The 18,204-nt window shown below is 43.8% G+C and overlaps 1 protein-coding gene across 3 annotated transcripts in view; it reads right to left on the bottom strand.

Annotated features, from left to right (window-relative positions):
* Positions 1 to 18,204, bottom strand: part of LOC146058349 (uncharacterized) — a 131,611-nt gene that overhangs the window by 72,456 nt on the left and 40,951 nt on the right. For all 3 annotated transcript variants that reach the window (XR_014469856.1, XM_083170635.1, XM_083170642.1), the window contains exons 3-5: positions 6,506 to 6,577; positions 4,368 to 4,481; positions 2,542 to 2,619 (exon numbers count right to left, since the gene is read on the bottom strand). Coding sequence is in view for 2 of the 3 variants with exons in the window: in XM_083170635.1 (XP_083026761.1) it covers positions 2,542 to 2,619; positions 4,368 to 4,481; positions 6,506 to 6,577 (264 nt within the window). In the remaining variant the exon portion in view is untranslated. The remainder of the gene's footprint in view (positions 1 to 2,541; positions 2,620 to 4,367; positions 4,482 to 6,505; positions 6,578 to 18,204) is intronic.

Genomic DNA, 18,204 nt, shown 5'->3' with positions numbered 1-18,204 from the left:
CAAAGAAGCACCATCAGACACAGATCAGTTATTTATCGGCTTTCTGGTAATGCCTGAACTATGACTCCGGAGCCAGTGAAACTATGTAGAAGAATGAAGTCGCAACGAGAGCCGCCATCAGGGGGGTGCTGAGGGGAAAAACTGCCCCAGGCCCCACCACACTGGCAGAGAGGGGAGGGACCGGGCCGTTCTATTGCACCCTCTCTCCTACCGATGGTCGCCAGAGAGAGCCTTCTGTGACATGCCAGTACAGCAGCCTGCAGAGGAGCCGCCGTCCAGAAGAGCAGAGAACTGCGATGCTGGCTACAAGAGGAGAAAGGTGATTTTCACACAGCACGGGGGGGTATCAGGATCAGGTTGCCTGGGGCCCTTCCTATTTTGACAGTTACAGGCCCCGTAATTTCTGATGGCAGCCCTGGTCGCAACCTTTGACAAGACCCTTAAATGGTTTCTAATTGCACTTGTTCCTAACTGATCGGTGTCCAAATCCTCTCTTCAGAGGCAACGTGATGTATGCGCCAGTGACACTGGGCAGCTGCATAATGATCAGAATCCCATACATTTTGGAAAAGGGCCCTAGACTAGTAAGGAGAATGACATTTAAGCCAATTTAACAGACAAATGTTGGACGAGGTCTGGCAGCTTTATTGATATACAAAATTACAGTTCTTCATTTCTCTTCAACTATTTATTGTTTGGGCTTATTGATGTTTGATAAAAATATGGGGATTAGTTATTACAATCCATTTCTTTGATAGAACTGCATTCCACAGAACAACCTTGCTCCAATTATTTGCAGGGAAAATTAATGGATTGGAATGTATGTATGTGACTGAAGCATACTCCCTGCGTTCAACCAGGAGGCTCCCAACAGGCAAGTCTCCCGAATGGTCAGCTCCCCCCCTGCCCGCACATGGCGATGATGCGATCATGGCCCTGCATACCCCTGTGTGACAACACAGGGGTATGCACACACCACTCTGCAATGCGACCTGGCTGCCTGAAAGTCAGCAATTATGGATTGAAGCCATATACACATAAGTAATTTGCAAAATTATTCAACCCATCTTAAAGTCATCAGGTTTGTCTGCACTACAAATAACACTTACACAGCTTATGGGCCTATGTGTTAAATCATATTTGTGCAATATCCCCAAAAAATAACAAAACAGCCTAGAATAGTCTGTTCAAGTGCCACCTGTAATACTGTCAAATCTGTTTACTGTATACAATGAATACTATTGCAAGCCACTGCATATTGCACATATAATATATATAGAAGTGAATAATTGTTGTTATGATAACTATAGTATAATTCCAGTGATGTGCACTTACATCAGTGCCATTTATTGTATACAGAATTGCTAGTTGAAAAGGTCTCTCCTTAATGTAACCTATTACAGGTTGAGCATCCCTTATCCAAAATGCTCAGGACCAGAAGAATTTTGATAATGGATTAGTCCCTATTTTGGAATATTTTTTTTTTATTTCAATGAGGTATCTTGCATTTATGTTGTATAAACACATCAAACACATGAAATACACACAGATATATTTTATATATGCATAAAAAAATTGAAACTAAGTTTGTGTATTATCTCATGCATTGAATTTAAATGCCAAGCATTCATTTTCTTGCACATATTTAGTGCCAGTTACATATCATGTCCCCAGTAGTGCCAGTTACAGATGTCCCCATTAGTGCCAATTACAGATGTCCACAGTATTGCCAGTTACATATCATGTCCCCAGTAGTGCCAGATACATATCATGTCCCCAGTAGTATCCGTTACATATCATGTCCCCAGTAGTGCCAGTTACATATCATGTCCCCAGTAGTGAAAGTTACATATCATGTCCCCAGTAGTGCCAGTTACATATCATGTCCCCAGTAGTGCCAGTTACATATCATGTCCCCAGTAGTGTCCGTTACATATCATGGGACAGATTCTCTAAGCTTCAAAAGTGATAAAATGGAGAGTGATAAACAGCCAGCCAATCAGCTCCTGCCTGAGATTTTTCAAAGACAGTCTGTGACATGGCAGGTAGGAGCTGATTGGCTGGCTGTTTATCACTCTCCAATTTATCACTTTTCAAGCTTAGAGAATCTGGCCACATGTCCCCAGTAGTGCAAGTTACAGATCATGTCCCCAGTAGTGTCCGTTACATATCATGTCCCCAGTAGTGTCCGTTACATATGTCCCCAGTAGTGCTTTTAGCACTACTGGAAACTATTGTTTTAGCACTACTGAAAACTATTGTTTTTGGAATAATTTGGAGTTTCACCACCTCCAATGGTGAGGTGTAACATTTCAGCCTACACATTGTCCCTGCATAGTAATTCTCATAGAAAAGCATTCTAGTTTGCAGGGGAATCCAAAACCCCTACCACTTGCCCTGTCTCTGCCTAATGGGGGGAGGGGGTAATAAGGTGGCATAGATAAATGAGTTCCCCCACTTCTTTATGACCACTTTAAGCCCTGTATATAGGTATTACATGACTGAGCCATAAGAAGTGTATGAGGCTTGGATGCTGGTTACCTTTAAATGGGCTCTGATCTGCATGCTGGTTTCTCCACTTATTTTCTTATAGGGAACATTCCAGTGGCAATCTTCCAGCTAAAGGAATGAACAGATTCAAGATTGGTAAGTACATTAAAGTACAATATGTGGTGTTTTCCTATTTCATGCCATGCGTTTAGTTATATTTATTGCCTGTGTGTTACATAGAACGAATAAGCAACATCTTTGGGACACAAGGAGGTATCTAACTGATTTCTATTCACATTTCTGGAGGTCCAAAAAAATATCAAGTCACTGTAATTTTGTGCACGGCATGAGCGTGAGCTATTGGTGGCATCTTGGTCATAACCGGCCGGGTCTACCATAAACAGTAGAACATTGCGGTTTATCTGTAGGATGCCACAACAGTCCTCAGCTTAGGCTAAACAGCACAAAAAATCCTATAGCAAACAAGTCACTGATTCACAAGTACATATGATTTTGGTGTAGCCTACTTATGATTTGGTGGAGCTTAAAGTCTTAATAGAAAGCTTAGCAGTTGGAGTTTATCAGGCAGAGTGGAATTGGTAATATACCCAAACAGAGCTGTATCAGGTGTGGGTAGGCTGTAGTGAAGAGCAGATTCTAGTAAAGCATTTGAAAGCATTAAAAGGTAAGGGAGAGTCTTGTAAGGTCAGGGACATCATTCCATGAGGTGGGGAGCAGAAGAGAAGGCATAGGGGATGCAGGAGTGAGAGTTGTTATCAGAGAAGGGGCATACTGTAGCTCTTTTACAACATCTAACTGGATGTGCAGAAGATGAGGTCAAAATATGAAGACAAGGCTTGAATGTGAGAGGGAGTAGCATGAGGTGGATTCTGTAGGTTATGTGGAGCTAATGTAGGGATTTGTAGTAATTCTGGAGATGTTCCTAAACAAAATAGGAATATCAGTCTCACTGTAGCATTTAGGGCAGATTGTAGTTGAGAGATGGGTTTAAGGTAATGGTCAGATAGACGGCATTCCCAGTAATAAATGCAGGAAATACTGAAATAATTGGCTAATTTTTGGTAACACCCAATGTTGCAAAGAAGGAGACAATTACATGACAGTGCAAGGGACTAGATATGTGGAGATGGTGTATTCAAGGGGGACACAACATATAGTAGTCTACAAACTGTATTGTTATTGCACTAATACCACTTTCAGACATAATTACTCTGGTTTAACCTGGCTTGGACCCAGTTCACAGAGCACAGGCAGGGCCAGTGTAAGGCTTCTCGTCACCCTAGGCAAAGCTTTAATCTATTGCACAACCCCTCATTGCCACCAATAGCATACCTCCCAACTTCTGTGCTGATGAGCCCGAAAAGGGGGCTGGCGTATGCAAATGAGGGTGCGGCTTATGCACAGCGTCTATTCTATTAGATTGGGGGGTCTCCCAACTGCCACCCCCCGCAGCGGGACAATGCCTGCCGCGAGTGGGACAGCGGGACAGGACCCGAAAATCTGGACTGTCCCGCTGTAATCGTGACAGTTGGGAGGTATGCAATAGCCATTTTCCAGCCCCTCGGTATGAAGGTGGCATCTCAGAAGGTCCACATCTGCCACCTGCATTAAGTACATGGATGTATTCCTTATAGACATCCTTAATTCTGTCATAATCTGACTCAGTGGCGCCCTGCTTCCCCACAGATCCCGGCGTCCTAGGCAGCTGCACATAACATAATCGTTCAACTACAAAACCCTCGCCTAGTGTACAGCTGTGAAGCAGATCCCCTACATTTATGTTTCCATGGAACTTACAAGAATTTAAAAAATTCCGTAAAAAGACAAGAGACATCTCCATATTCATTCATACTTACACTAACGTCTCTCAGGCTATTAGGTCTGTTGAGTGAGCGCTGAGGGTCAGAAATCTGATTAGAGAAAAACAAGTCCTGGACAGATGTCGTTCCTTGGCCAGCCCAGCTGTTCGGCTGCAAGATACAGAAGAGAAGAGTTTGCAACATTTTCTGGTTTTACAATGTATGTAGAATTAAGCAAACGACCATTGTTGGCTGTACCGTTTCCATCTTGTGTGTCACATTTAGGGATACGTTTACTAAGATGGAAGTTCTAATGAAGATGGGATGTTGCCCATAGCAACCAATCCGGTTCTATCTATTATAATCTAGAACATGGGTCTTCAACCTGTGGCCCTCCAGATGTTGTGAAACTACATGTTCCAACATGCATTGCTACATTTTTTCCTATAAGCGCATGCTAAAAACCCTTAGGGCATGCTGGGATATGTAGTTCCACAACATCTGGAGGGCCATAGGTTGAAGACCTGTGATCTAGAATGTGCTAAATAAATAAATAAGTACGTCCATGGGCAATTTTTGCGAAGGGTAGAATTAAATTTGTGGTGGGTGGGAATAAGTGGGCAGATTGTTCACTTTGGGCCATGTACAATACATCAAGAAGTTTACAATGTGGCTTTGCTATAACAAGTGGTGAAATACCAGTGAAAAACCCAGGGGGTAATTCAGAGTTGGATGCACTTGGATTAGCGGTTGCAACTTTTGCTGCCATTTGTTATGGAGTCTTTAGATTAATTGCCGCAGCCGATGAGTGTAACACTGGAGATGTACACAATCAGCAGATCTTTAGCAGCATCAGCAGATAATGCACTATGGCCGCCAGTTTCAGTGGGGTCACTGACACCGTCATATCCGTAACAGTTCCCCCTTCCCGTGCCCAGCTGCCACAGAGAAACACCAATGAATGTGCATGGATCTCTGTACTCTCTGTATCAGTGGTCGAAGTGGAAATTTTGAAGTGGGGGTATGGAAATTTTGAAGTGGGGGTATGGAAAAGTAAAGAGTGAATATAGTGCGCACCTTCGGACACCCCCCTGTCCATCAACGTCCCCTGCCAGACTGCCCCGTTGTACAGGGGTATTACAAAAGCACAATATGTGCTGCTGAGTGATCAGAGAGCATCCTGAGGGGGAAAAAAAACTTTTTTTTCTTATCTTCAGATTAAAGTGGGGGTATGCCATACCCCCGTATACCGCCCCACTTCGACCACTGCTCTGTATCAGATAAATAAGAAGCTATCATTTATAAAGGACAAAAATGCCATGAATGCTTGAAATAAAACAGTAATTTAAAAAGTTTCAACATTAAAAATTTCAAATATTATTTTTCGTCTAATAAAGTACAGTTCTTTTACACATTTGGTAGTAATAAATATAATATAGTAATATAAATATTGACCTAATAATATAAAGACACCATATAATATAAAAGTCATACGAATTGAAGTATGCAAGAAAATGCAATACATGAAATAAAAGTACTTTTAGGGCCTCATTCAAGTCTGATCGCAGTACAAATTTGTTCTCAAAATGGGCAAAACGATGTGCACTGCAAGTGGGGCATGTATAGAGAGAGTTAGATTTAGATTTGGGTGAGTTATTTTGTTTCCGTGCAGGGTAAATACCGTCTGCATTATTTTTACACTGCAATTTAGATTTAAGTTTCAGCACACCCCACCCAAATGTAACTTTCTCTGCACATGTTACATCTGCCCCACCTGCAGTGAACATGGTTTTGCCCATTTTGAGAACAAATTTGTACTGCGATCAGATCTGAATAAGGCCCTTAGTGCGCAATAGAATGAATGCTTTTATTTTTAAATTGCTCCTCTTAGCAAAATGTTACATTCCCCTTTTCCATAGTGTCCATTAGGACTGATTCGGTCGCGATGGTGATCCACTGCTTCATCTTCAAATGCAGTGATGATCATAAATACTTAAAGAGGGTGACTTTTTCCTACACGTCTCCTATATTACAATATTAGTTGTACGAAACTGTACTGATGCCTCCCTGTGGCAGTACAATATTAAATTTTTATAATTTCTTTTACTTACTGAAGTAGGCTATTTTACTAATATATCTGCATCAGACCTAATAAGCTTAAATTAAATTACTTTTACATCAGGTACTATACTTACCCTTATTGTGTGTGAAATGACTGTGGTGGGCATTTTGCTAATAGGAGGTAAAGCAATGGGCTCTTTCTTTTCCTAAAAAAACATACAAAGGGAAATATTTCACTAAATACAAATAAAAATGTACATGTTTTATTGGGATGCAACTGACCACAGAATGACATTGGTGTAGCCTGGTTACTGCAGAGGTGAATGCAGGGAGAGTTTCCAGTTGCCTGGAACCTTCCACTCCCCCCAAACCATGACCATAATAACAATAGTACAGTTATTTTGATAGAGCTGCAAATTTTACAGATCTAGGGCCAGATTCTCTAAGCTTCAAAAGTATAAAAATGGAGAGTGATAAACAGCCAGCCAATCAGCTCTTGTCTGACATTTTTCAAACAGAGTCTGTGACATGGCAGATTAGGAGCTGATTGGCTGGCTGGCTGTTTATCACTCTCCATTTTATCACTTTTGAAGCTTAGAGAATCTGGCCCCTACTCAGTATTACAAATGAAATAATTAGCACCACCTCTGTATATTTTAAAATGTGTCAGCATGTAATGACTACACATGTGCACCAACGAGGACAGTGTCAATCATTGCTTTGCCTTTTTAATGATTAACACTTTAGATAGACTCAAAGGAATTGCTGGCTATTACCTCCCCCCCAGAGGCCAGAGACCAGAGGCATCACCAAGTGTACTGATAACTGGTGGGTACTATGCAGTAACACCCCCAACCCTTTGCCTTAGTTGTGGTTGTGCAAAAGGGGGAGTGGCCTCAAAGGGACCCCATTTTAATAATTGTGGGTGAGTGTCCAGCATCCCCGGAGATGTCACACTGCAGCACCCGGGTATGGATAAAAGCCTCCCTATATGGTCCGGGCATGTAGCATAACCGGACGGTCCGGACCACATGGGGAGGCTGTAATCTCCCCTTCCCCATGTCCCTGATGATAGCTATCACAGGCATCCCCCCGGACAAGAAACCCCCCAGACGGGACACCCCCCGGACCGGACACTACAAGCTCCGGACTGCAGACTTTGATGTCCGGTCAGGCGGTCCGGGGTTTAGTCCAGGTCCGGTTTTTACATAGTCCCGCAGCACCCAGCTCCTGTTTCTGCAGAAGAGCTAGCACTTTGTTTTTACTCATTTTGAGTGCGACACCCAAGTTGCTAGACACAACTGCCAAGAGGCTCTGTATAAGAAAGACAACAAGCAGTCCATCAGGGTGAATTCTCAGTACCCAGAATAACCCGCTGTGTGCGCCACTGATCCTAATACTCAATACATTTTTTCATTGAGTCTAGAATAAATGGATGTTGAAATCTTTTCTATTGTAAATACATTTCTGACATGTGCAAACATAGGCATGTGATTAGGATTAGGTGAGAGCTGGTTGTCATCTGTCATATTCTCTGCCCTTATACTATATATAAACTACTACATGTGGTCTCATTGTTATTGTTATTACTTTATCAAATATAATTCTATAAATATAACGATATATTATATTATTGTGTATAATAAAAGGAATATTATGTGAGCAAATGGAATGTTATCATAGTGTGCTATACTGTTCTATAGTAACGCACAAGGCTGGATTGGGAACTAGAAGTAGCCTCACCTGGACAGCACCAGTGATATAGGGCGGTATTCAATGAGAATACCTGCGAGGTGCAGCGAATCCTTTTTAGGATTCGCTGCACATTCGCCACGTTCCGGAGCCGGCGGGCTCCGGTATTCAACGTGTCAGGGGCTCGCTGCCCCTGACTGGCGAATATGAGCTCCTGCGGCGATTGCCGCAGGGAGCCTGAGGACGGTGCCAGGCAGAGAGATGGTAGTCTCTCTGCCTGCCCCAGAACTTTGTGGGGGGTAGGTGGGCTCCCCGGGTGCCAGGCAGCACAGGCTGCCCCCCGGGGGTGCCAACAGGGGAGCGTATATTCACTACACACGATCGTAACGATCGGGTGCAGTGAATATATGAATATGTAATGAGCGGCTCGGCTCCGGCGCCCCCTGCTGGATGCTGTGTAAAAAAAAAATTACAAAAAAAATATTTTTTTTTTTAAATTAAATATATATTCATGTGCTTACAGCACATGAACAAAAATAGCATGCCCCTCCTCAGAATAAAATTCCTGATTTTTTGACACCAAATGTAAAAAACAAAACACTTTATTTTAAAAGTTCACATTCCACTTCACCATAAAAAGATAGCGATTGCTACTCGGTGAATCATGGTGAAAAAAACCTTGAAATGTATTCGCCATGTGGTCATTGAATAGGGTGATTCACCGTTTTAGTCAGAAATTCGCCAAACAGCACAAATTCGCCATAAAAACATGGCGAATCAGGCTCATTGAATACCGCCCATAGTGTGTTGCCATGGCAGCAGATGATAGATCTATAACAGTGATGGCTAACATTGACACTTCAGCTGATGTTGAACTACACATCCCAGCATGCCCTGCATCAGTTTTAGCATAACCAAATAGTAAAACTGTAGCAGGGCATGCTGGGATGTGTAGTTCAACAACATCTGGAGTGTCAAGGTTAGCCATCACTGATCTATAATGTCTAGGTAAACATGCATTTGGTCAACAGGTCCAAAAGGTTGACACATACGATCAACGGATTTTGGGGTTTTTCACATTTTCCCAACATTTGCTTATATTACTATCCATGTGGACATCATTTAGGAATAGTAACCTGTGGTGAAGGAAGTGATCCAACTTGCACGAAGCGTGGCGAGCAGAGCAAGCCAATGAGGGTCTGCTATTGAACTAATGGTCGATATAGAACATGAAATATACAATATGTGTCCAAAAAACACTATCATGTCAACATTTTGACTGTGTCGACATTATGTGTTGACCTTTTGTACCTGTCGACTTAATGCACATACCTCCCAACTGTCACGATTTTAGAGGGACAGTCCCGATTTTCGGGTCCTGTCCCGCTGTCCCACCCGCGGCAGGCATTGTCCCGCTGCGGGGGGTGGCAGTTGGGAGACCCCTCAATCTAGTAGAATAGACGGTGTGCGCATGCGCACAGCGTCTATTCTCGTATGAAAATGAGGTCGCGGCTAATTAGCATAAGCCGCGCCCTCATTTGCATACGCCCCGCCCCCTTTTCGGGGATAATGTTATATGGGAAATATACAGTACATGTGACAAAAATGAAACGTCAAGTTTACATTTTTGACATTTTACATGGACATTGCCCTTCTCTCATGTATCATACTTCCCAAGGTTCACCAGCTGCAGAGAAGTGGGGCATAGGCAGATGACATTTTGGGCACTGCCATGCTATTGTCCATACAGAGATACAAACATGACAGTGTACTTATAATGTGACTGTTTCCTAGATAGGGATAGTTGACTATTGATTTTGAAAATGTATGATTGACTAACAGAATTCTGGGCAGCAGATAGGTCTTATTAGGACATTGGCCCTTATTCTTGTTCGTGCGGTACGGCCCGCGTGCGGCCGTACCGCCGATGTTTTTACACTGCACATGCGCAGAGGTCAATCTGCGCATGTGCAGCCCCCTTCGCCGCAGACGTATTTCGTCCGCCGCAAAGGGGGCGTATAGGGGCGTGAGAGGCATCATGCCCTCATTTCCCTATGTGTACGCCCCGCGTTTCATGGGCGTTCCCATGCAAACGCGGGGCGTATGCATGGTAATGAGGCCATGACGCAACTCATGGGGGCGGAAAGCTGACGTCGCCGGATGTCAGCTTTCAGCCCCCATACAAGCTACCACACGGACGATTGTCCGTGTGTTCTCAGCTTGCGGGAGCTGCCGCGGCGTGCGGACCTGCCTTCGATGGTCGACGACCATCGAATGCAGGGGGCAGCTCCCACCATGGTGGAGGCGTACGCCTCCACCATTTTTATGCGGATCGCCAGCCGTCCGTGTACGGACGGCCGTGGCGATCCGTAGGGTGGGCGGGGATTGGTTTGTGCGGCTGGAGCCCCGTGTGCGGCTCTGGCCGCACCAACCAGAATAAGGGCCATTGCATGATCCATTTAATCGAGTTGAACAAGCTCTTGTAAAGCCTCCGATACTAGGTTGCTCTGTATTCTCTGCCATGTGGACATGGCCACAAAATAATGACTGATAGACCACTATTCTAGTCTGTACTTATGCTCCCAGCACATGCCAGACTGGCCGGCCAAAATTAGTCTTGCTATGTCCAGAGTTTGATGTTAGGTTCATCAGCAATGACAATGTGGTGCTAGCGATGATTACTAGAGTGCTAGTTTGGGGAACAACCATGCTGTTTCATTCCCCGATGAATGCAGTGCACGGCAACATAACAAAGGTTATGCCCGGTACACACCAGGACGATGGTACTCGTGAGCGGGTCGTCACAGGAACGTATGACCCGCTCACGAGCTGACGACGCCACTGACACGCCGTGAAAATGCAGCTGATGTGATCGCGATCCGATCACGACCCCCACCGACTGCAATAGTCGGTTCTGAGATCCTAGCGGCAGCAGGTAGGATCTCAGAAAAGACCGACCGACCCGCGCATTGGAACGGGATCGCATCAAAAGGACAGCGAAATGGCCCAAAACATGGCCAATTTACATTAAATTGGTCAAGATTGTATCTAAATGGACTCTTTTTGGGCCATATCGTCCTGGTGTGTACCCCACATTACTGTATGCCTGGAAATCAGTACGAGTCACCTTTTCAGCAAGTTAATTCTCCGCATTTAAAGCATACAGCGCAGTCGCCTGGTAAAAAGAAAGATTGTGCCAGCGCTGGCTGTTTTAAGAAAAATACAATACACGGTTCTCAAAATATAACAAAATTCAATTATGAGCTAGCTATCACGGGGATAATCAGATTAGGATTAAGCTTTCATTTTAGGGTGAGTTCAATTGTGAATACAATATAAATAGGCTGTATATTACCATCCCATTGGGCCCTCTTGAGTGCATCTGGAACGATTAGGGATCATGCAGTTATCCCAAAAATAATTTGTAATCCAGGAAATATGAGGATCCTTCGTGGGATAGGTGGACAGGTCACTTGGCGGATGGGTGGGTGGTAAATGAAACAGCAGTATTTCACAGGTGCTCAATGTGTTTCCCCGGTGTCACCGGCTTCATCAGGAGCAAGTATACTTGCTCCTGATGAGCACCTGCGAAATACTGCTGTTTCATTTACCACCCACCCATCCGCCAAGTGACCTGTCCACCTATCCCACGAAGGATCCTCATATTTCCTGGATTACAAATTATTTTTGGGATAACTGCATGATCCCTAATCGTTCCAGATGCACTCAAGAGGACATTCATACTGGGAAACCTTGAGTCCTTGAAAATATAGGACAACTACAGGACACCGTGTCACAGAACCTGGCAAAACAAAAACTGGGCCCAATGGGATGGTAATATACAGCCTATTTATATTGTATTCACAATTGAACTCACCCTAAACTGAAAGCTTAATCCTAATCTGATTATCCCCGTGATAGCTAGCTCATAATTGTGTACTATTAACTACACCACTAGAGTGATTCACCTTTTTATTACTTCTTTTAATTGTTGTTATTAATAAATTGTTATATTTTGAGAACCGTGTATTGTATTTTTCTTAAAACAGCCAACGCTGGCACAATCTTCCTTTTTTCTTTTTTATATTTGGGCTTGACAAACCCAGTGCCAGCAGCTGCTGATAGCGCACCACACACCAACCTAAACTCGCAGTCGCCTGGTGAGCTAGTAATGCCTGGAGTGATGTACACATTAGTTTCTTGCAGGATCTTAGGCTTTTGAGTTCACATGCTATACTATGGGCCATATATATTAGCCTGTAAACTATGGACAGTGGCAAGATTTTGGCTATATAGCCTAGAGTTTTTAATCAACTATTTTTTCGAACAGTAAATCAATCAACTAGGTTTTGCCTTTAAATAATGGCACTTTAAAACTCAAAGATTTGGTTAGTGCAGTCATGCATGGTTGTATTCATAGTTTCATACAGTCATAAGCTTTCAAACAACATATCACAATGCATGAAAACAACAGAGTGTTATTGTGGAACATTCATACACACACAACCATCATTCAATAATACTTAATATAGATCAGTATAAACTTCACCTTAGAAGCAGGCGACACACAGAGTCTTCATGATAACCTCTTTATGACAAAAGGGGCGGAGACCCCTGAAATGTAGAAAATAAAGAAGACTCCAAGTGCCGCCTGCTTCTTTTGCTGATGCAGTGCAGATTTTTCCTACTATAGATAGATGGATAGAGAGATATAGATACATGGGTACAAAGAGAGCACTCTCCAGGATTTTTACTTGCAAATGGTTTTTTAATCCATATTAACCCCTTCCCGACATTTGACGTACATTTACGTCATGGTCGGGAAATACTTCCCGACACATGGCGTAAATGTACGTCATGGCTTTAAACTGTCACCGCGTCTATAGACGCGGTGACAGTTTAAACATGTCTGCGTCTCTCATCTGAGCGGATCACTAGCTCCCATTCACTATTACAGGACTTTCATCGGGCTGCTCCCATCCTATGGAATGCCCTTCCATGCACAATTAGACTCTCCGCTAGCCTCCAAACTTTCAAGCGTTCCCTGAAAACTCACCTCTTCAGGCAAGCCTATCATATTTAAGTTCTACACGCATAACCCTCTGAGGCACTTATGTATTATATAGCTTCCCTTCTGGACTTGTAACTTGTTGGGACTGCTATGCTATTACTGATGCCTGTCCTTGTGTTTCCCCCCTATATACCTAATAGATTGTAAGCTTGCAGCAGGGCCCTCTAACCACCAAGTCTGTCTGTTACCCAGTTTGTTTTATCACTGTCTACTATTGTAAAGCGCAACGGAATCTGCTGCGCTATATAAGAAACTGCAAATAAATAAATAAATGTCTGCTGTCCCTGACAGCAGACATGTCCCTGCATGCCCAGGGGGGGCTGCGATGCCGCCCCCCCCGTCGGCGATCGCTGTGATTGGCTGTTCAGTGTGAACAGCCAATAACAGCGTTTTCTGTGTCACCGGCGAATAACGTTCGCCGGTGACACAGGGATCGGAGGTGATTGGTGCTGTAAAGTACAGCACCAATCACCACGGGGTGTAAGGGTGACACTGGTGTCACCCCACCTCACCCCACCCGCCCCCAAAGGCCGTGATTGGTTCGTCGGACCGACGAACTAATCACAGCCATGGAGGGGGATTTAAACTAACGGTGACTGCACTGCAGACGCCATTCCGGTCTGGAATTGCGTGCAGTGCGGTCACCGTGCCTATCTGCCGTAGTATACTGACCTGATCCTTGCAAATACTTATCACTGCTTGTAGCGTGCTGGATGCTTCCTGGATCCTGTTACTACTTGTGACTTCCTGTGTTGTGCTGCTGCAGTGTGATAGCGTTATAGATAGAGAGAGATAGAGAGAGATAGAGAGAGATAGAGAGAGATAGTGACAGAGAGTGCTATATTTTGTGCTGCTGCAGTGTGTTAGAGTTATAGATAGAGAGATAGAGAGAGATAGAGAGAGATAGAGAGAGATAGAGAGAGATAGAGAGATAGTGACAGATTGTGCTATATATTTTTTATATAACTGACTGCTGCCCCCCCTTTTGTGCTGATCAGTATAAATTAACTGATCAGCAACTTTTTGGGGGCGCAGGTTTTTTTTTTTAATATATATACCTGTCAGTGCTGCTGCTGCAGTGTCATAGAGTGATAGATAGTGAGAGATAGAGAGATAGAGAGAGATAGTGACAGAGAGTGATAGAGAGTGCTATAATTTGTGTCTGCTGCCCCCCTTTTGTGCACCCCCAGCAACTTTTTGGGGGTGCAGGGGTTATTTTTTATATATATAACTGTCAGTGCTGCTGCTGCAGTGTCATAGAGTGATAGATAGTGAGAGATAGAGAGATAGAGAGAGATAGAGAGAGATAGTGACAGAGAGTGATAGAGAGTGCTATATTTTGTGTCTGCTGCCCCCGCCTTTTGTGCTGATCACTATATCTGAGGTGATCAGCAACTTTTTGGGGGTGCAGAGGTTTTTTTTTTATATATATATACCTGTCAGTTGCTGCCAGTTGCACTGTCAGTTGCACCAAAGGTTGTGCACCTGCTGCCCCTCAGTGGTAATCAGTGTCGCATCAGTGATCACCTTTTTTTTTTTTTGAGGGTGCTGTGGGGTCTTTTTTTAATTTTTTTTTTACACACACTGTGATTTTGTGGGTGTCCTGTGGCCACTGTGCGCTGATCAGTGACGTACATCACTGATCAGCTTTTTCGGCACAGGGTTGATCTATTTTTTTTATTTTTTTTGATCAAATTCCTGTTGCCTTTGAGCGCTGTTCAGTGACGGACGTTACTGACCAACATCTGTGCTCAATTTTTGGCGCAGGACCTTTTTTTTTTTTTTTTTTTTAACCCCTTCAATTTATTTTTTTAACCCCATCAATTTTTTTTTTTTTTATTGGGATCAAATTCCTGTATAAAGTATTTTTTTTTCTGCACTACATACACACTACACACTACATACCCCCCTGGTTGAAATAAAGTTTGTACCCCCCCTACACTATACACGTGTTAAACATTTCACTACCAGAAACACAAAAATAAAAATGGCATCCCAAATGTCATCCCAAATGTCATCCCAGTCATCCAGAAGAATGTATTCAGCGGAGGAGGCATATGCCATGCTTGCCTCTGACTCTGACACAGCCAGTGAGGCAAGCGGGGAATTTGAAGGATTCATCTTAAGCTCCTCTTCCTCCTCTAGTGATGAGGGACCCCCTCAAAGACGCCCCCGTAGAGCAGCTGAGACCCCCCCCCCAATAATTGATCTCGTATGGACCCCACCACCAGACAATTTTGAGCCCCAGGTTCCTGAGTTTTTGGCCATGCCAGGAATCCAATTTTATTCCACAGGTCTCAGAGAAATTGACTTTTTCAAATTATTTTTCTCTGATGATTTTATAAATTTAATGGTGGACCAAACTAATTTATATGCCCAGCAGTTTATTGCTCAAAACCCCACGTCATCATTTGCTAGGTGGACCCCTGTAGATGCAGTAGAGATGATGACGTTTTGGGGTCTGGTGTTTCATATGGGCATAGTAAAAAAGCCAGAAATTAGGCAATATTGGAGTACAGATGTTCTGTACAGCACCCCATTTTACCGTATGGCCATGACTCGGGCTCGTTTTGAGATGATCCTTAAATTTTTGCATTACAACGATAATGCACAGTGCCCACCCAGAGATGATCCCACCTTTGACCGGCTATTCAAAGTCAGGCCGGTCATTGATCATTTCAGTGCCAAATTTGCAGAGATGTACATCCCTGAAAAATTTATTTGTATTGACGAGTCCCTTATACATTTTAAAGGAAGGGTTAAATTCCGCCAGTACCTTCCCAGTAAGAGGGCAAGGTATGGCATAAAAATGTATAAGCTGTGTGAAAGCACCTCAGGGTACACCCACATGTTTAGGGTATATGAAGGGAAGGATTCAAGAATTGAACCGCCAGAATGCCCCCCCTCCCTCGTAGGTGTTAGTGGAAAAATTGTCTGGGATTTAGTGCACCCCTTCCTGGATAAAGGTTATCACCTCTATGTGGATAACTTTTACACTAGCACCCCCCTGTTTAAGGCCCTTGGTTCAAGAGGTACAGCAGCTTGCGGTACTGTGCGCAAGAACCAAAGAGGCCTCCCAAAAACGCACATTGCCCAAGTAATGAGAAGGGGTGAAAGCAGGGGAATATGCACCGAAAATATGTTGTTGGTCAAATATAAGGACAAGAGGGATGTCCTTATACTGACAACAATTCACGGAGACAGTACCACCTCCGTCCCTGTACGAGGTACCAGTACCCACACCTCAAAACCTAATTGTATCCTGGATTACAATAGGTACATGGGCGGAGTGGATCTTTCAGATCAGGTACTGAAGCCGTACAGTGCCCTGCGGAAAACAAAAATCTGGTACAAGAAGCTGGCCGTGTATATCATCCAGATGGCACTGTATAACGCTTACGTGCTATTCCGTTCTACCGGCCAGAGGGGGACATTTATGCACTTTCAAGAGGAAGTCATAAAGGGCCTAATATTTGGGAACCAGCAGGCAGAGGGCCCCAGTACTTCTAGTACTGGCCCCCGTATTGTACCAGGGCAGCATTTTCCTGATGAAATCCCCTCCACTGGAAAAAAGGGCAGGACACAAAAAAGGTGCAAAGTTTGCTATAAAAAGGGAATAAGAAAGCAAACTATTTTCCAGTGTGACACTTGCCCCGACAAACCCGGCCTATGTATAAAGGAGTGTTTTAAAATATACCACACATCTATGGATTATTAGGTTCATCATTTCACCGTGCTTCGGGGGTCTTGCTAATGCCACATAGCACCCACCATTCATTCCACCAGAATCTGAGCCGCAAAATCCAAAAATCACTCCTTCCCTTCTGAGTCCTGCCATGCACCCAACTGGTATTTTTTGGTCACATGTGAGGCATTGCCGTACTCGGGAGAAATTGGGGCACAGATTTTGGGGTGCTTTTTCTCCTTCATACCTTATGAAAATGAAAAATTTTGAGCCAGAACTGCATTTTTGTGTAAAAAAATGTAATTTTTCATTTTCACTGCACAGTTGTATCAAAATTGGTGAAACCCCTGGGGGTTTGAAATGTACACTATACCCCTAGATGAATTCCCTGAGGGGTGTAGTTTGCAAAATGGGGTCACTTGTGGGGGGGTTCCACTGTATTGGTGCTTTGGGGGTCTTGCTAATGCGACATAGCACCCACCAACATTCCACCAGAATTTGTGCTGCAAAATCCAAATATCACTCCTTCCCTTCTGAGTCCTGCCACTTTTTGGTCACACATGAGGCATTGCCGTACTCGGGAGAAATTGGGGCACAGATTTTGGGGTGCTTTTTCTCCTTCATACCTTCTGAAAATGAAAAATTTTGAGCCAGAACTGCATTTTTGTGTAAAAAAATGTAATTTTTCATTTTCACTGCCCAGTTGTATCAAAATTGGTGAAACCCCTGGGGGTTTGAAATGTACACTATACCCCTAGATGAATTCCCTGAGAGGTGTAGTTTGCAAAATGGGGTCACTTGTGGGCGGGTTCCACTGTATTGGTGCTTTGGGGGTCTTGCTAATGCGACATAGCACCCACCAACATTCCACCAGAATCTGAGCTGCAAAATCCAAAAATCACTCCTTCCCTTCTGAGTCCTGCCATGCACCCAAATGGTATTTTTTGGTCACATGTGAGGCATTGCCGTACTGGGGAGAAATTGGGGCACAGATTTTGGGGTGCTTTGTCTCCTTCATTCCTTGTGAAAATGAAAAATTTTGAGCCAGAACTGCATTTTTGTGTAAAAAATGTAATTTTTCATTTGCACAGCCCAGTTGTATCAAAATTGGTGAAACCCCTGGGGGTTTGAAATGTACACTATACCCCTAGATGAATTCCCTGAGGGGTGTAGTTTGCAAAATGGGGTCACTTGTGGGGGGGTTCCACTGTATTGGTGCTTGGGGGGTCTTGCTAATGCGACATAGCACCCACCAACATTCCACCAGAATCTGAGCTGTAAAATCCAAAAATCACTCCTTCCCTTCTGAGTCCTGCCATGCACCCAAATGGTATTTTTTGGTCACATGTGAGGCATTGCCGTACTGGGGAGAAATTGGGGCACAG

Source organism: Crinia signifera, chromosome 1, assembly GCF_055691185.1.
Source record: "Crinia signifera chromosome 1, ASM5569118v1, whole genome shotgun sequence".
Classification (NCBI taxonomy): domain Eukaryota; kingdom Metazoa; phylum Chordata; class Amphibia; order Anura; family Myobatrachidae; genus Crinia; species Crinia signifera.
This window is presented reverse-complemented; position numbering and strand designations above follow the sequence as displayed.